Below are 20,305 nucleotides of genomic sequence, written 5' to 3'. Positions count from 1 at the left end.
AGGAAGAATAAAGAAATTTGGGTGTGAGATGAAAAAAGCTTTAGTCAGTAGAAGATGAAGAAATAGTGGATGAAAGGACCAATGTCTTTGAAAATGAGTTGCCTTGTAGAAGTAACTCAGCAGGTTGGATAAGACTAGGGGTGGCAAAACGGGCCGCCCGCTCAGCCCGCCGCCCGCCCCGTCTTATGCCCGCCAAAAAACGAGCGCGGCGGGCATGCCCGCCAAATAACATGGGCATAAAAGTCATGCCCACCCCGCCAAGATGGCGGGTTGGTGGGCGGCAGGCTTACCCGCCTATTTTTATTTATACTTTTTTTAATAAATTAATAGGCTTTTTTTATCTTTTATTTAAACTTTTCACTTTTTTTTTTGAAACAATTTTTCATAAAGCAACTTTTTAACAAATTTACTTAAAAAAATATTACATATATTTATAAATAAATCTATAAAATAAACCATCAAGAATTGTAATTACTAGAATTAACTAAAAAAGAGTAAGTTTTGGAGGAGGGGGCGGGCTTTGGCGGAGCGGGCATGGCGGTCGGCGGGTTTTGGCGGGGCGGGCTTTGGCGAGCGGCGGGCCTAAAATCTCAACCCAACCCGCCATTTTTTGACGGGTGCGCGGGCTGGCCCGGTGGGCCACGACCCATTTTGCCACCCCTAGATAAGACACATCAGTGCAAAAGCAGAAGTCATAAAGTAGAAACACCAGGTGTGGTTGCTTAAGAAGGTATCCACGTGGCACGCTAATGAAACAGCAGGGCAAATTTGGTATTTCCAGACCCATAAATTTTCTTATATTGTAGATTAAAATATTTAATAAATGTTGATAATTTAAATATTAATATTTTTTAGTAATGATAATATCAATAAAATAAAACAATGAAGAACCATAAAATTGGCAAGTCATTTTCAAACAATTTTGAATATTTGTCTTCCAGACACTTCCTAATCGGTGAATAACCACCGTATTTCCGCGTCTGCACAAATTTCAACTAAGAAGCTAGTATTCTACTAACAGTAATGGCGAAGCAGATACAGGACAAAACTGTTTTGATGCACTTGTTCATTCTCTTCCTCTATGCTTCCTCTGTTAAAGTCTCAGCAAGAATCGCGCCTCTCTTGCAAAATTACGGAAATTCTATTTTCAGATCAAGTTTTCATACTATTTATGACACTTCAAACTACGGAGTTCTTCAGATCAATAATGGTTTGGCTCTCACGCCTCAGATGGGGTTTGTTTGTTTCTATCTCTTTTAGCTCTCAATTCATTGAATCAATTTCTGATTCATTCAATTTGTTTGGAATATGGCTTGATTTTGAAAAAGAATAGAAAAGTTATGATTAATTATGTGATCATGTTGATTTGGTGTTTTTGTGTAGATGGAACAGCTGGAACTTCTTTGCATGCAATATCAATGAAACTGTTATTAAGGAAACAGGTGTTGTTCTACTCATGCTCAGTTGATGCTACTTGCTAGTTGATGATGACTAATATGAAATATTTCATTGATTTCATTCAAATTAATTCTATTATTTTGTCCAAAGTTTTATTTTGTATTTGAAAAAAATTATTTCTATTTTTAAACCTTATTTTATTTTGGTTTCACATATCAGCAATTCAGTTTTTCCCTCAATATTTCATTCCTACTGTACTGATTTGTATTATATTCTTCCAGCGGATGCACTGGTATCGACGGGATTGGCTGAGTTAGGTTATGACTATGTCAATATAGGTACTGATTTTGTATGTTCAATATGAAAATTCTGACATTATAAGTCGCCTATTCCATATGTATTTTGATGTTGCAATTTACACTATGCAGATGATTGTTGGTCTTCTGTGACAAGAAATTTGAAGGTTAGTTAAAATTTGTTCCTTTCAACTTCACTGGATAAACTTTTGGACTGTTTCTTATTGTATATACTTGTTGGCTTTCAATGTTGTTTATCTTGACATTCGATTGGATGAGGAATAGTTGTTTCAATTGATATCTGTTATGTTTTGGCTAAGTAGTACTGCAGAAAATAGATATAAATAGTAAGTCCTCCGCACGGCTGACTTAAGTTTTCAGAGGCTCTTTGTAGGTTAATCATGGTTGAAGTGTGGCAAAACAAATAGGAACACTATTTGGTCATCTTTTAACCGTGACAACTTATGAGGCCCTTTTTAGCCACAATTTAAATGTGTCAAATTTTGGTACCTGTGCGGTAACCCGCCTTGCAGGCGCTAAAAAACGACCCTGGTCCTCGGGTATATTTAAGAAACGGTTATTTGCCTTTTGTCGAATACTTCCTTTATGCCTCCAATGTGCGGGTATATTTGCTGTTTTTAATGTTATAATCTAGCAGGAAAGTGTGAATATTATACATGATTACATCTACAATTTTCTATGTGGATATTTAATACAAAGCTTAAAACTCAATCACTCATATATTCTCTCAGTAAATATATGTTGTTCCTAACTGTTTTTTATTTGGAAGTGTAGGGCGACCTGGTACCTGATCGTAAGACGTTTCCATCAGGAATCAAATCACTTGCGGATTATGTGCATGGAAAGGGACTCAAGCTTGGTATATATTCTGATGCTGGGTAGGATACTTGCAAAATTTTATATGGAAGACTTTTAACTCATTCTAAAATATATTAATCCCATTTTGATTGTGACTAACTGATTTTTTTCACTTCCAATTGGTATTAGGGCTTTTACATGTCAAGTCCGACCAGGATCAATATTCCACGAAAATGATGATGCAGATTTATTTGCCTCTTGGGTTAGATTCTAATATCTCATTTCATAATTTGCAAAAGCGTGTCATGACTCTGGAGGTCCTAAGAATAGAAGTGATATTTATTCATTTCTATTTTATGTGTGCATTAATGAGCTCTATTAGGTTCAAATTACATTTGATGTAAATAGTTTAGTTCTGCAGCCTAGTATATCTTTCTATGGAATTAATCTGTTTCTTTAAGGAAATAAAACCAACTTTGGATATGAAGTTCGGTTTTTAGAGGAATTTAGCCTTTTCAAAAAAAACAAACACCGAATTTGGACCACTTATGATGTTAAGTCATTTAATGGAATTCCTTTAATGTTCTTAAGAAAAATGAATGAAAAGTTATGCCCATTGATTACGTTGAAATTTGTGTATAGATGGTTTTCATTGAACTTTGCATTGACAGATCTTTGTAGTTATTATGTCCACCGTGGCATAGTTAGATTCATAGAAGCAGCACAACTCCAGAATTTCTAAAGGAAACAGTGAAGTTATATCTAAAAATTAGTCTCAACTCCTAGTAAATTTAAATGTAAATCATCTCAGTGCCATCTTGAGGTGCTTTTGGAAACCACTGCTTCATAACTAAACATCTGAATCACATTTTTTTACAAACTAAAATTGTTTCCAGTTACATTTTTCTGTGGTTTATTATTGATTTTCACACCATTCTAACATTTTACCAGGGCATAGATTATTTGAAGTACGACAACTGTTACAATCTGGGCATCCCTCCTAAAAAACGGTTTTTCTTTCTCATCTGTCTCTTAATTTTCAAAAGCAACAATAACTAGTACACATAAACTAAATCAATGGGTTTTCATGTATTCCAGATATCCACCTATGCGTGATGCCCTCAATGACACTGGACGCAAAATTTTCTATTCAATTTGTGAATGGTAATAAAACGTGTCGGTTTTTTGTTATGAGTTTAGTTTACATATGGTATATATAACATGACCGACATTATCCGACTATATTTTTGTTTTCACAGGGGTGTTGATGACCCTGCTTTGTGGGCAGGCAAGATTGGTAATAGTTGGCGCACAACGAATGACATCAATGATACATGGGCAAGGTTAAATTTTTGGACTTTGATTTATAGACGGTGCATTCAACATTTTATTAGGGATGTCTATAGTTTAATAACATCAATAGAGTCTTAACAAATTATCAACCATCATTCTTGTCCAAGTTTTTGTTTATAATGTAGTCTAATCATAAAAATGATGTTTCTATGTTTAGCATGACAACTATTGCCGATCTTAATGACAAGTGGGCTGCATATGCGGGTCCTGGAGGATGGAATGGTACACTTATCTCTTTTGAAATTTAATTGAAAATATAGAGCAGACAAGACATATTCATACTTATCTCTCATGTTACAATGCGATTCTTGGACAGACCCGGATATGTTGGAAGTTGGCAATGGTGGCATGACTTACCAGGAATACCGTGCTCACTTTAGCATCTGGGCTTTAGCAAAGGTGTTGCTCTTAATTTCTATTTCTTCTTCCTCTCTCTTGGTGTAGGGATTTGATATGGACCAGAGTGTCCTAAGGCTAGTTAAAATTTGTCAATTTGCTCAATATGTGTTACGATGATAATCCTCACTTCATCTTCATTGGTTTTGGCCTTAATATTTTGTGAATAAAGCACGAAGATATATTTGCAAAGATCTTAATGCAAATACTATGGCTAAACTTTTTACATGTTCAAAATTATAAACTTGTGTGTGCAGGCTCCTCTATTGATTGGTTGCGATGTAAGAAATATGACGGCTGAAACACTTGAGATTTTAAGCAACAAAGAAGTCATTGCTGTAAATCAAGGTAGTACCATAGTGCTTTTCTCTCTGTGCTGTTGCTGTTTATATTGTCATTACTTGGTGTGTGTATATATATTTTCATTAGGCTTGTTCAAAAAGGTTAAACGAGTAAGATTTCTAATTCTTATTCTCTCTGCAGACTCACTTGGAGTCCAGGGAAGGAAAGTTCAAGTTGCTGGAATAGATGGTTGCGCTCAGGTAATCTATTATGTATCACCTTGTAGTCACAGCATATTCACCTTGGATGAAAATACTTTCATTTTTGTACACTTCATTTACCTCATAAAACACGGGATCTTGTCTTGTCTTTGAAATTATATTTATTCTCGGATGCAACTGAGAAAAGAATCAAGAACAAATACTGCTATGCATTTTGTCTACGTTTGATATATATTGCTACTAATATTGGTTCAAGTATGTTGACCTTGGTTTTACATATTTATTTACAACAGGTTTGGGCAGGTCCTTTATCAGGAAACCGTTTGGCCGTTGCTCTCTGGAATCGATGCTCAAAAGTTGCCTCTATAACAGCTTCATGGGCATCACTTGGGCTTGAATCTGGAATTCATGTGTCTGTGCGGGATTTGTGGCAGGTAAGCTTGCTAAGCTGTGCAAAACTTCTCTAACCCACCTTTCAATTTGTTCTTATTAGGCGAAATGCTTTACCTATTTCCTACTGTCTAATTGGTTTTTAAGGACTAGTTATCTCAATAGTTTTTGTCCCTTCACTAACTTGCAGCACAAGGTATTAAAAGGAGATGTAGTTTCATCATTCAGTGCTCAAGTTGATTCTCATGATGCTCATTTGTACATTTTCACTCCATCTACGGCATCTTACTCTGCACAGTAAACCACACTTCACCTCCCTATATGGGTTTTGGTTCATCTCTAAGTCCAAAATGGGCATGGCAGCACATTCACCAAATGAATGTACCTCTGCTTGTTTGTTTTGTATAATGGAGAAATGAAAATCCTTCATCTCGAATAAGTTATGCACTATGTATACGTTGGTGTGCCTATTCATGAATCATGATCACATGATTTATATCAAAAATGTGCCCCTTGATGGATTTATGATGTTTGTAAAGGTATGCTATGAAGCTTATGGGAAAAATAGAACATGATAATTTAGAGTTTGCTAAACTTGTTTATTTTTAAGCTTATGTTTACTTATGTCATTCGATGTTATGCATTGGTACATATTAAAAGGGATGGTTGATCATTAATTATGATTGCCAAAGTGATGGCAGTGATCTCCTAAGATTATGAATGTATAACAACTATCATTTCCTATTAGAAAGGGAACTGTCTACTTCGAATATTAAAGGAGCTGACCTCCTAAGATTAGGAATGCACAATAATTATCAATTCTTATTAGAAAGAGAATCTTCAAATATTAAGGGAGTTGATCTCCTAAGATTAGGAAACTATCAATTCCTATTAGAAAGGAAACTATCTATTCCTATTAGAAAGGAAACTATCTATTCCTATTAGGGAAGGAAGCTTATAATATAAGTAAATACATATTAATTGTAGCAAGTAGCAACTACTTGTAGCTATTTTTTGTCCTCTCAAAATTGGGTAGCAGTCCGCAACACCAATTTGCCTTTAAGATGTGAGAATTCGTGAAAATATTTGCAAGTTGGTTCTTTGTAGAGATGTGAGGGACTATAAGTTTTCCATTTTGAATTTGTTGTCCCACAAAATGATAGTCAAATGAAATGTGCTTCATTCTTGAATGAAAAACTAGATTAGAACTTAGATAAGTTGTACCAATATTATCAACAAAAAAAAAGGATTTGAGATGAAATTCCAAGTTCACTCAAAAGATTTGAGAGTCACATAATTTTGTCGTAGAATTGGCAGCAGATCTGTATTCTGCTTCTGTCAATGATCTATCGATTATTCTTTGTCATTTTATAACCATGAGACACGATTATGTTTGTAATTTCAGATGATTCGACTTTGTAAATTTCAAACCATGGTTGATAGTGAACTTGAGACATCTTGACACTCTTTTAAGTTGCTGAAAATGCACTTGAGTTAGTTGATGCATGAATTATGACAATTTGATTATGGAAAATGATAGATCTGTCCTAGTTAATGTGATGTATTGAAGAGCTCTAATTATGCTACAAAACATTTTAGAATCAATAGGAGTTGAACCATCATCTTACTTGAGTGGTATAGTCATACATAATGGAGTTGTTGATTTAGCTCCTGACATATTAAACTTATCCAATAGTTCTCTCATGTAACCATGTTGCGACAAGAACATACCATTTTTTATTGGAATAAGTTATATGCCTAGAAAATAATGTGAAAATCCAAGTTGTTGAGAGAAAACTTTGTTGAAAGCTCTGTCATGAATTGATTTAAGAATCAAGTGTTGTTATCTGTCAGTAATAAATCATCAATGTAATTGAGTAACAAAGCATGAACATCATCTTTATTGTAAATGAACAAAGATGGATCGCTTAAGCTTGTAAATAAACCAACATAAATGACAAATGTTTTCAGTGAATCATGCCATGCACGACGACGAGCTTGTCTGAAACCATATATTGCTATTTTTAGTTTGCAAACATGATTTGGATATTTCGAATGATTCGGATATTTTGAATGAATTAAACCAGGACGCCGCTTCATTTATACATATTCAGATAATTTTCTTTGAAAAATGCATTTGTTAACATTCATTTGATGTAAAATCCACCCTTATCTGAGTGCTACAGTGAGAACTACTTTAATTAATTTAATTTTTTCAATAGGAGCAAAAGTTTCTTTGAAATCAAGACGGGTGTCTGAGTTAATCAGTTTGCAACTAACTTGACCTTATATCTCGTCACACTTTCATATGGATTTCTTTTAATTCAGAACAACCACTTGCGGTAGACTAAATTGGTATGTGTTTCTCGTGGAATGCAAATCATGTTTAGTGGAAAAAAATATTTCCTTTGGTGTGTGAGACCTTGTAACAATATGATCATGCAATGCAGGTCTAATTTATTTAGAATTTCGAACTTGACCAAATGCATGAGATACATTGTTGATTATAGAACTTGTTTGTAAATTAATATTGGCAATTCACCGACCGAAACAAGCGTTGCAAATGACTCAGGAGCAGATGATTGAGTCAGTGGATGATACTAAGGCATAGATGATCTTGTATAGATGTTAATGGAGCAGAATTTTGAAGTTAGTGTGGATCATGAATAGGTTAGATTTGTTATACATAGTCGGTCTCAAGCTAGGATAAAAGGAAAGTGCTATGTTAGGTAGTCGACAACCAACGCAAAACTTGTCGAATCTCTATAACATGGATTAACTACGAAATAATGTGAATGTTAGGTTGTTGCCCATGAGCAACACGTGCGGCTCAAGTACAATGTCAAAAGAGCAAGGGTTGCGACATCTCTGTCTGGAAGTAGTTCCTAAAAAAATGTAAATGTCAAATAAATTTTAAATTAGAGTAGGTGTCAAAGAAGAAGGTTAGTAGATCCGGAGATCCCATATGTTCTCTTGGAATAAAAAGTTAATTATTAAATGTAATTTTTTTCATACTAAAAGCATCTCCAACAGGGAGAAGTTATATAGGGGAAATTTATTTCAATTGTTTGAATTATTTGTGTGAGATCAAATTGTCACATTGCATTTAAGCAACATCTAAGCAATCTAAACTAATTTTACTTCAATGGTGATTTCAATAAACAATCTATATGTGGTCAAATCAATTTATATTTTGTCCCATAAAGTATCAAGATTAATATTATTTAATAATGAACAACACACTTTTTAAATTGTTTCATGAAACAATTTACACATATATTTAAGCAATAGGAACGCCACGTGTATCAGCTTCAATGATAAAAATGTTAAATTCTAAAACTTATAAATTCAAGTGTGCACTAAGCAACCTCCACCCCATTGAAGATATGTTTCAAACATGCGGATTTAGTCAGTTGATAAGGATAAGGATGAGGTTTATTCACTAAAATATTCCTATCATCTACTCAAATTTTAGATCATGTGAAAATCAAGCATCTTAGTGGATTAAAGCAAAGTTCAAAATCTTCTCTTTTGATATATATCTATTGGTGGTCTAATTCTTTAAACTACTTAAATTTCTTTCTGTCTTAACTCTCTTTAGTGAATGTATCTCTTTTGTTTGTATTCCTTTGTTTTTATTTTCAGAACTCCTTGTGTTAGAATAGATCATTAATAAAATCTTTTGACTTATTAAAAAAGGACATTGATTGTCATATTTTTCTTTGGTTATTTTTTTTACAATTGTTTTGTTGCAGTATTTCTCTATTAATTTTTAATACTTTTGAGTTAATAGAAGAGATGAGTTGTTTTATGTAACAAGATGTAAAGTATTTTTATCCAAAATCTTTAGTGGTTAGACTTAGAGTGACATCATTGGCACTTACAAATTACAATTATCAATTAAATTATAAACAGACTAATGTGCAACAACAAAAATTTGATATAGCCAAAATCTTGAACATTAATCAATTCTCAGATGAATCTTCAGACACCAATCCATTAAGAGACGGATACCGGAAGTAGTTCTTTCGCTATACTAATGAATTCTGTCATGGGGCAATTTGTTTTAATTGCATTTGTGATTATGTGAGACCTACTGGCAGCATAACCTTTCTGCAATAAACCAAGTACAAGATCAGTGAATGTCTGGTTTCTAAAGCTTCATCTAGAATCAACATACCTGAACAATCTATGATTCAATATCTCATCAAACCAAACATGGTAAACAAATAGACGACGATAACCGATAAATAATAAAAGGCAACTCCATTCATTTTTACTTTATACACCTACCGGCCGACGTAATGTGGATAGCTAAATTTTATACCATAACTGGTTTCATGGCTTAACTTTTTATTTAAAGGCAAAGAAGGATATATGGATAAAGGAGTAAAAGGATACAGCTCATATACTTCAAGAAAACTAGCAGTTGGGAAAAACTACTAATTATTTGTTTGGATGCATGTTCGCTTCTATTTCTCGCTTCTCGCGTTCCAATGTGTTATTGTCTGGAATTTTGTAAAGCTAAGAATTCAAGCTTTGGAGTAAACATACATTCGGTGCCTTTTGAGACAGCTCAAAACAAACTATAAAGCTAAAAAACCAAACCCACCATATACACAAAACAGTTGTCTCCCCTGGCCTTAGTAAAGAACCATTTTCAAAATAGAACATTAATGTGCTCCGTTATCGATGAGATATCAGGCACCATATACATTGATTTATCAGTTCATGAACAGCCGGATGAAATCAAATATCAAATCAATGCTAAACTCTTACACCCACAACCTCAAACCTCCAAAGAGAGAAATACTGAGAAAAGACGGAACTATTTACCCGGCATGACAACCATAAGCACTAACCACCTAAACGCCCCACATACCATGCAGCAAAAGAAAAATTATACCCAACAAAACATATGAAGCGTATATTTGGAACAGAGTCTGGTGCTCTATTCTCACGTTCCAATAAGCTTTTGATATGAAAATTTAAAAGCTATGAGTTGAAGCTTCTACGTTAATGCGGTGTTTTGATGCAATTTCTCCTAGCGGGACGCAGTTCCAATCAGGTACAAAGTTGGTTGCATTTGAATTAATATAATAGAATATACTATTGAAAATATGAGCTTGACATTATTCTATAATGTCAAATATTTATGCAATTAGATAATATAAATGCAATTATCGACAATCCTTTAACACAAATTTGAAGAAGAATTAAGTTAAATTTATTCTCATGAAACATATATTCAATGATAATCACAATTATGACATGATTACTGTACCATATTAAAGATTTTTTAGAGTACCTCGTGCAAGGCGCTCATCAAGGTCCTCAGAGGCGGAGTATTTATTTTTGCACGGCTTGCCATCTGGATAAATACACATAAAACTAACATAACTCATTATTCTCACCAAAGCAGCTAACATTATTTACAATGCAACAAAGCTAAAAGAACCACCTCATCCAACTTTATATACCCAGATGGCAACCTGGGGTCACTTTCATCCACCATCAAGTTTATAAGCTTTTCAAGACTGTCTTTACCATCACAGCCAATCCATCCCCACTGCTTGGCCAGATCTAACATGTCTGTAAGATACGCCGCATCATGAAGAGGCCCTGTCCAAAGAGGTCCTGATACCTTAAGGGAGTTTGAAACCTAAAAAATGAAAAGAAATAGGGTACTTTATACATTTGTATGAAGTAACATTTTTTGTGTAATTTGAACTTTGGAAAACTAATTTGCACAAATAGATTATACAAGCATCAACAGTGTTCCTAATTCATGTTCCATAAATCATTCATTCAAAAAACCGACTGAAATTATTACATATGTTCCATAGGAATTTTGGATTAAAAAACACACACACAAGTTATCACATATGATCCGAGAAGTTATCATCTAGCAATATTCCTTATTAACACTAGCTACAATTCAGAAAGATAGTTTGCCAATAAATAGACATTAAAAAACCACAACGAGTTAGTCTCAAACAAACCATACCATACCTTTGACACACTGCAGGAGCAACTGAACTGACCAAGTTGGTCCCAAGAAAATTCATTGGAATTTCCACACTGGTGGCAATGCCCAATAAAACCATAATGCCTGCAGCAATCACAATAGAAGTAATAAACAAGAGAGTAACAACTACATAACAATGAAACCGAAACAACAAAAAGCTGACACAAACACAAGGATTCATCACCTACTATCATGAACCTTCCCACGATTCAACCTGAGCAAGACTCGGAAAACAGGTCCATGATAAGCATAGTATGAAAACAACGGAGTTATATGGTACCCCAACACAGCAGCCTCCCTAACAACCCCACCTATAAGCATTCGCAAACCAATCTCGTTCGAATACGGCATAGGACGCACATACGCTCCATAAGCAGCTAAAGAACTAAACCAAAAAAAAATAAAAATCAGTCACTAACCACAGGCCAAGCAAGGATCTCAAATCCACTACAATTTACAACACAACATGCACATATCCATCACATATTACATTACACAAACCAATAGCACCGACACCTCTGAAAAAATGTGTGAGTGTCAGAGTTTCCAATGTCGACGTGTCAGTGTCAGTACTTCATAGCAATAAACTGAGAAAGAAACTCATTCTTACTGATGTGGACGGTGGCCACCAGAAGAGAAACCATCAGTTGAAGTTACATAAAGCAAACCACCAAATTTCATACAATTGATAGCAGACCTCAAGAAAGAAGAATCACTTCCAAAAGAATCAACATCAATAAAATCAAAGAAACTCTTCTGAAGATAATAATCAGTCATAACTCTATTAGCTTCCAAATGAGTAACCACCCATCTCTTCTCCTCTTCCACACAAACCCTAGACAAATTCTCCACAATGGTACTCCCATAGCAATCATTTCCATCGTTAGCAGCCACAAAATCCGCTTCAGCTTCCTTCAAGTACCGAAGCGACCGAATCCCGCAACCACAAAGAGCATCAAGAACACGCAAGCTTCCAGTAGCCTTCTTCTGCAATGAAGCAGCAAGTACGCCGAGGTCTCTTCCAGTAGCACTCTCTTGCCGGTAAAATGCGCCCCCGGTATCAAAAACCAAACCACGTTCAGTTTGAAAACCATTTCCGGGAAGAGGATTACAGCATTGACACCGAAAGCGGTATTGCGGAATTTGAGGAGAAAAATGCGAAGAAAAAGCGGTAGTTAACAGCATTGCGGCGGAAAACGATGACGGAAAAGAAGTAACGAAATTTTGTCTTTCTTAACGCCGTGAACGGTTTACACGTGTATTGGAATTGGAATTAAATATATATTTAGGAAATTTAGAAAATTAAGGGTTTAGATTAAGAAAAAAGAGTTTTTTTTTTCCTTTGTTGTTATCATGTTTTTATTTTCTCTCTTTTTTTAGTTTTTTTTTTTTTTGTTGAGTTATGTTAAGGAATGAAAGGGTTGATTCTAATGGATTTCTTGTGGGAATAATGTTTAACCACTCTCATTATCTCTCGGCACGAACTTTAAATTATTAGGGTCATATTCTTGTAAGAGTCAGTGTGTGAAAGCAAAAAAAATTAAAGAAGGGGGAATGAGCCCCTATAAACCTCGTTTTTATAGGAAATGTGGGGTCTATTGAATCAATGGGTTTGATGAAGGTGGAGAGTTTCTCTGATTAGGGTTTTGGTTTCTTTTTCTTCCTTCTCTTTTGTTCTTAATGACTTGTTTTAGGTTAAGAGCTTCAGTAACAGTTTATGTAGTTGAATTCTTTTCAGGTTTTCTTGAGGTAAATCTACTTTCTTCTTAATGATTTTATGAATTTGTGTTTGATTAAACTTAGAATTCTTGTGACTGGATTCAAATTGGTTTGATCAGTTTTTTTAAATTTGAAAAAACTATTGATTGTTGTTTAATGTGGATTGGTATCTATTGTCCTTTTCATTCTTTAGATGATTGATTGAGTATATAGTTGTTTAATCTCTTGCTAGAAGAAAGGAGTATTTTTGTTTATTTGGTTTAGGGTTAGGATTCCCAGTCTCATTGTGTTTTATCCCTGATTGAATTTGAATATGGATATCTAATGTAATGTTTATGATATATACTGTGATATATTGTTAAATTATATCTGCAGGTTTTATCTTTTGCCTAAACTAGTTTTGTAGTTTGATTTATAGTTTTTATAATCAATGATAAATGTATAGGCCACGTCAACATGAAGGTGATAATCAATGTTAAGATTTTTGGAAGCAATAAATTCTGGTGCTTGCATGTTGCAAGTTACATGTTTTTATAAGGACATCATTTTGGTTCTGTTAAATTGTTCATTTGTAAGGTCTTTAAAATTGGAGCTTAGTCCTTGGAGTGAAGCTCAGTAGTGTTGGGATCCAATTGTGTTTGCCTGTTTTTGTTGTTTGATGTGAGCATGATGTTTCTAGTTGTTAAGGGAGCTTGCTAGTCTTGGAACATGATTTACTAAGATAGGTTTCTTTGGCCAGTGAAAATTAAGATTGGGCTTGTATTTAGAGTTCGAGTGTATTGTCTTTAACTAGTTTTGTTGCATTTGTATTTCTAGGATGACAAGTATTTACTTGCTAGTCTTGGAACATGATGTCCTATGATAGGTTTCCTTGGCCACTGGGAATTAAGATTTGGCTTGTATTTAGAGTTGGAATGTATTATTGACATACAAATGATATTAAAGTATCATTACTTAATATTAGTAAATAACCATTAAGACTACACCATATATATATATACCATTGTAACAGTTGGATTTTTAAATACAAAAGAAACTTCATTAACATCCATTTAAACACACAGTTATATTTTACGTTGTTGCAACATAATACAAGGATCAAAATACATTTATCATTTTGCCAAAATACCAACATTACATAGCACAACATCATAAAACATTACCACCTAAGATAAACTTCAAAATACGAATAAGCATTTCATCTAAACTTCCAAAAGAAACTTCACAGCTTTACCATTTTTTGCTTAACCTTCCACCATCTTCCAGATTGGTTAAACCAATGGTTACTATAATTTTTATTGTGTGCATAATAAATGTATTAATGGTGGTCCATAAACAAGAAGTACGAAACATATATCCTTCAGATATATTTGAAAAGGATCTCATATGAATCAAATGGAACTAATCTCATATGAATCAATTGGAAAGATCAAAGTCAAATGGAAAGGATCTTCTATAAATCAAATTTTAAAATCAAAGTCATTGGAAATTATCTCCTATAAATCAAGTGGAAAATATCTCCTATTAATGAAAGTTTAAGTTCAAAGTCAAATGGAAAGGATCTCCTTTGAATCAAATTTTAAGATCAAAGTCAAAAGGAAAGGATCTTCTATGAATCAAATGGAAATAATCTCCTATGGATCAAATTCTTAGATCAAAGTCATTGGAAAGGTGATCCTCATCTTAGACTCCCATTTCATAATACTCATAGGAGATCATTTCCAGATACTCTCATCTTAGAATACTCATAGAAGATCCTTTCCATAGACTCTCATCTTAGAATACTCATAAGAGATTTTCATCTTAGACTCTCATCTTAGAATACTCATAGGAGATCCTCATTTTAGACCTTTATCTTAAAATACTCAAAGGAGATCATTTATAAAGACTTTCATCTCAAGATACTCATAGAAAATTCTCATCTTATGTTATGGTCTCAAAATGCTCATAGGAGTTTTTCATCGTAGACTGTCGTCTCAAAATACTCATAAGAGTTCCTCATCTTACAATATTATGTTGTCTCAAAATACTCTCATATGAGTTCCTCATCTTAGATTGTGATCTCAGAATATCCATAGGAGTTCCTTATCTTAGACTCTCTTCTTAGAATACTCATATGAGTTATTCAACAGAGTTGGTCGATTTAATCTGGTTTACTTTTGTTACTAACCCAATGGTTCGACCAATGAACTAATGTCTCAATACCCTTTTTTTGTTTGATGATCGGTTTGCTTTATTCAACCAAGTTATCTAGTTTAGTCATGCGGTTCGACCAGTGATCCAATACCTCTATTAGATTGATGATTGGTTTGATTTTCAAACTATTATTTAAAACTATATTTTATAAAAAATATTTAAATTAATGTTTTTATTATAATATTTTATTTTCATTTATTTATATAAGTTTTTGATAAATTAATATGTTGCCATATAAACAAATTAATTAATTATGAAAATTGTGAAACATGTTGTAACATAAACAAATTAATCTTATATTTTATTTTCACTTAACAACTTTGACGCCAAAATTGAAGATATTATTGTAATTTCATATTTTTTATATTTATTTATTTAATTTAATTTTTTATTAATAAAATTTGATTTTATAATTATACCACTAACTACCTAATTTTTATTTTAATTAATGAAATATTATTTAATTTCTATATTTAATTGTTTAATTATTTATTATTATTCATTCCACTAACTTACCTTTTATTCTTGTAATTAATAAAATTTTATTGTATTTTATAATTAACTTTTTTTTACTTATTTAGTTTTTTATGTTTTATGGAGGAGTATTTTTCAAAAATTATTAAAATATTATAAAAATATAATATATAATATTTATTTTTTATTCATTCATTAAATAAAAATACTTTCATCTTAGTGTCTTATATATAAAATTGTTATGTCACTTAACAACTTTGATGTCAAAATTGAGGATTTCATTGCAATTTCATATTTTTATATTTATTTATTTAATTATTAAAATTTAATTTTATAATTATACCACTAACTACCTAATTTTTATTTTAATTAATAAATATTATTCATTTTCTAGATTTATTTATTTAATTATTATTATTCATTCCACTAACTTACCTTTTATTCTTTTATTTAATAAAATTTGATTTGATTTGTCAAAAAAAAATAAAATTTGATTTGATTTTTATAGTTAACTTTTATTTTATTTATTTTGTTTTTTTTTTTGTTTTTTGCACTTAAAATAGGAGTGATTTTCAAAAGTTATTAAAATATTATTATAATCTATAATTTTTTATTTTTTATTCATTCATTAAATAAAAATACTTTCATCATATTATTATAAATGTTATAAACATTTATACTAGTGGATGTCCATCTCTCTTCTTATTCTTCATCTTCCTATTCCACTTTAATGTACTTAATTTTCTACCTCGCTTGGGTCCTATAAATAAGACTCATGTTACAATGTAAAGTTCACCCTTGAGAAGAATATAATACAATGTTGCTTGTTCTCTTCTCTTCCTATCTTTTGATCTCTATATAGTTTTAGTTAGTTTTATAATACGTTATCAGCACGACGCCCTCAGGTATGATTTGGAGGAGATCATTGTTTTTATTTATTTATGATATTCAGTAAATATAATCATATTAGGACATTTAAAATTTTATAATTTTATTGTTCAATGATTTTATTGTAATTTTATGGTTAAGATTATGTAATTTTATTGTAAATTTATTTGTCATAGAATTGATGTATGTTTAAGAATATTATATAAAAAAAAAATCTCAGGTAGCAACTCAACTTTAAGTAAGATGGGTTGATGTTGTTGAGGTTGTGGATAACACATGTGGCTTTACAATGATTCCAATTTTGATGGATAGTGCACAAATAAATTTAAGGGTTAATACTACTTTACCCCCTGCCATATAAGCGAGATTCGGTTTACCCCCCTCTTAAAAAAAAACTTATTGAACAAACCTTGCAAAATAAAGATTCCATCAATATTGACCCTGATCAGTTTTTTTGGCCAAGATTCTTAGAATCTTGCCTACGTGGCATTTTTGGTAGTGCTGACTGTACAACACATAAGCAATGTGGCACAGTCAGCACTGCCACGTGGAATTTATTTATTTTTTGAATTTTTTTTTTGAATTTTTTTTTTAAAATTTTTTTTTTTTAAATTAATATTTTTTTTAAAAAAAAAATAATATTTTTTTTAAAAAAAATTTAATATTTTTTTACGTTTTTAAAAAATATTTGATAGTACCTGCGGATTTACGTACGCCTTTAAAAATACCTGCGGATTCACCAACGGATTTGACAATACCTGCGGATTTACCTACGAATTTGACAATACCTGGGGATTTACCTTTAAAAATACCTGCGAATTTACCTGCGGATTTACCTACGAATTTGACAATACCTGCGGATTTACCTACGAATTTGACAATACCTGCGGATTTAAAAATACCTGCGGATTTGACAATACCTGTGGATTTAACTACGAATTTAAAATTACCTGCGGATTTACCTGTAAAAATACATGCGGATTTACCTGCGAATTTGACAATACCTGTGGATTTACCTACGGATTTGAAAATACCTGCGAATTTATATATAATAAAAATAAATTTTAAAAATTAAAAAAAAACAGTAAAACAATTTTGGAAAAAAATTTTTAAAAAAACGTAAAAACGTAAATTTTTTTTAATTTTTCCAATTTTTTATAATTCTTTTTCAATTTTTTTATAATTTATATAAAATAAAAACGTAAAAAAAATATTAATTTTTTTCTAAAAAAAAAATTTAAAAAAATCAACAAAATTAATAAAAAAAATTTAAAAAAATATTAAATTTTTATTAAAAAAAATTAATAAAAAAATTTTTCAAAAAAAAAATTAAAAAATAAATAAATTCCACGTGGCAGTGCTGACTGTGCCACATTGCTTATGTGCTGTACAGTCAGCACTACCAAAAATGCCACGTAGGCAAGATTCTAAGAATCTTGGCCAAATAAACTTATCAGGGTCAAATTTGATGGAATCTTTATTTTGCAAGGTTTGTCCAATAAGTTTTTTTTTTAAAGGGGGGTAAACCGAATCTCGCTTATATGGCAGGGGGTAAAGTAGTATTAACCCTAAATTTAATTGTGTCAAAGGATTAAAAGATGGATTTGGCTTAAAGCATGAAAGAATTATTTTTGTTTATTCGGTGGAATTGAATTAGAGAAAGAAGAAATAACTTTTTGCATCCCAGAAGGATGGTTTTAATTTTAACGCATCCCAGAAGGATGGTTATAATTTTTAGATCATTGTTTGTAACAAAAGCAAGGCATCCCTGAAGGATAGTGAAATAACATTGTATAGTTCATGAAGAACTCATAATGCTTTATTTATTTATTTTATTTTATTGTATATGTAAGATGTATTTTGTCACTAAATTGATTTTTTTTTTTATAAAAAAAAAAACAGATAATTTAATGACTAATGTGACAATCTAGTTTACTATTGTGTTATTTCTAAATATTAGAATTTACAAAAGTATTATTTTAAATATTGATATTTAATATTTCCTTTATGATAATTATCTCATTATAATATTTTTATTTCTTTTATTTTTTTATGATAGAACTACTAAGTATGTCAAATCTTACAAAATTGGATTTTGGGGCTCTTGATATTTCGGGAAAGATTTATTTGACATGGGCCCTAGACGCCCAAATTCATTTAAGCGCAGAAGGTCACGGTGACACTATTAAAGAAGGAAATAAATCATCTGATCAACAAAAGGCAAAAGCCATGATATTCCTTCGTCGTCACCTTCACGAGGATCTTAAAAATGAGTATCTTACCGTAACTGACCCACATGTCTTGTGGAAAAATTTGAAAGATAGATATGATCATCAAAAAACAGTTATCCTACCAAAAGCTCGATATGAATGGATGCATTTACGTTTGCAAGATTTTAAAAGTGTAAGTGATTATAATTCTGCAATGTTTAGAATAACTTCTAAGTTATTATTATGTGGAGAAAAAGTAACTGATGAGGATATGCTAGAAAAAATATTTTCCACTTTTCATGCATCCAATGTGCTCCTGCAGCAGCAGTATCGAGAAAAGGGGTTTATTAAATATTCTGACCTAATATCTTGTCTTCTTGTGGCTGAGCAAAATAATGAACTATTGATGAAAAATCACGAGGCCCGTCCCACTGGTACAACTCCATTCCCAGAAGTGGATGTGGCAAGGCACGACCACTATAGGAAAAATCGTGGTCGCGGTCGTGCATACGCACGTGGTCGTGGTCGTGGTCGTAATTATGCTCATGGTCTTGGTTTTGATCGTGGTCGCAATGGGAATCATAAAAACACATATTTCCACCCGAAGTGGAAAAATGTTGAAAAGAATGAAAAAGAGGGTCAGAGTAGCAAAACAAATGAAAATATTTGCTATCGTTGTGGAGGAAAAGGTCATTGGAGTCGCACTTGTCGTACTCCAAAACACCTTGTTGATCTTTATCAAAAATCACTGAAAAATAAAAAGGAAAAGATCGAGACTCACTTTGCTAATGAAGATGATGATCCAGATTATGGTAATATGGATGTTACCCATTTAGATATTGGTGACTTCTTTGCTGATCCAGATGGAAAAATTGATCACCTTATTGGAGATGGAAGCGTCAAGAAATAAAATTTGTGGAAATTTTCTTTTTATGTTTTATGGATGTTTTGAATTTTATTTTCTAATAATAATAAAGTGTGTTTTCTACTTGTTTGTTTACATAATTTACTATTTAAATAATTTGTGTTTTTAATGTGTGCTTATAACTTATTGTTAAAAAAATTAATATTGTTCTTAGAATGAATATGGACGCTAGCTCCAGTAATGAAGATATGTGCCTTGCTGACAGTGCAACAACCCACACCATTCTCAAGCATAAAAGATATTTCTCTAATTTAGTGAATCGAAAAACTGATGTCAGTACTATTTCTGGCACCTCAAAAATAATTGAAGGCTCTGGAAGAGCCCATATGTTGTTACGTGGTGGAACAATATTGCACGTTGATAATGCATTATATTCCCCCAAGTCCCATAGAAATTTATTAAGTTTCAAAGATATCCGCCTAAATGGATACCATATTGAAACAAGAGATGATGGAGGGATTGAACATCTGTATATTACAAAACACAATTCAGACACAAAATGTGTAATGGAAAAGCTATCGGCTTTATCCTCTGGCCTGTACTACACTTATATTAGTACAACTGAAGCACATGCAACTGTAAACCAGAAGTTTACAAATAATGATAAATTTCTAATTTGGCATGACCGGTTGGGCCATCCCGGTTATATAATGATGCGAAAAATAATTGAAAATTCATGCGGTCATCAATTAATGAGTAGGGAAATTATT

At 32.2% G+C, this 20,305-nt stretch overlaps 3 protein-coding genes across 3 annotated transcripts; 2 read left to right on the top strand and 1 right to left on the bottom strand.

Moving 5' to 3' along the window:
- The first annotated feature begins 911 nt into the window (after positions 1-911).
- Positions 912-5,757, top strand: LOC131661186 (alpha-galactosidase 3-like). Its single transcript, XM_058930628.1, has 15 exons — positions 912-1,235; positions 1,384-1,442; positions 1,680-1,736; positions 1,827-1,861; positions 2,490-2,593; positions 2,703-2,775; positions 3,465-3,523; positions 3,612-3,677; positions 3,773-3,856; positions 4,024-4,088; positions 4,183-4,265; positions 4,520-4,610; positions 4,746-4,804; positions 5,059-5,199; positions 5,346-5,757. The coding sequence occupies exons 1-15, from the start codon at positions 1,024-1,026 to the stop codon at positions 5,454-5,456; spliced, it is 1,299 nt and encodes a 432-aa protein (XP_058786611.1). The 5' UTR covers positions 912-1,023; the 3' UTR covers positions 5,457-5,757.
- A 3,213-nt stretch (positions 5,758-8,970) lies between these two features.
- Positions 8,971-12,438, bottom strand: LOC131655557 (uncharacterized). Its single transcript, XM_058925403.1, has 6 exons — positions 11,794-12,438; positions 11,368-11,568; positions 11,168-11,267; positions 10,617-10,817; positions 10,464-10,526; positions 8,971-9,268 (listed from the first exon to the last, which is right to left on the bottom strand). Exons 1-6 carry the CDS (start codon positions 12,366-12,368, stop codon positions 9,155-9,157), a joined length of 1,254 nt encoding a protein of 417 aa, XP_058781386.1. The 5' UTR covers positions 12,369-12,438; the 3' UTR covers positions 8,971-9,154.
- Positions 12,439-18,530: 6,092 nt separating this feature from the next.
- On the top strand, positions 18,531-19,580 carry LOC131657955 (uncharacterized). The gene has a single exon (XM_058927296.1). It carries the CDS (start codon positions 18,531-18,533, stop codon positions 19,578-19,580), a length of 1,050 nt encoding a protein of 349 aa, XP_058783279.1.
- The last annotated feature ends 725 nt before the right edge of the window (positions 19,581-20,305 follow it).

The sequence above is a fragment of the Vicia villosa genome, linkage group LG3 (assembly GCF_029867415.1).
Source record: "Vicia villosa cultivar HV-30 ecotype Madison, WI linkage group LG3, Vvil1.0, whole genome shotgun sequence".
Classification (NCBI taxonomy): Eukaryota; Viridiplantae; Streptophyta; class Magnoliopsida; order Fabales; family Fabaceae; genus Vicia; species Vicia villosa.
The sequence above is the reverse complement of the archived record's forward strand: the minus strand, read 5'-3'. Positions and strand labels throughout refer to the sequence as shown.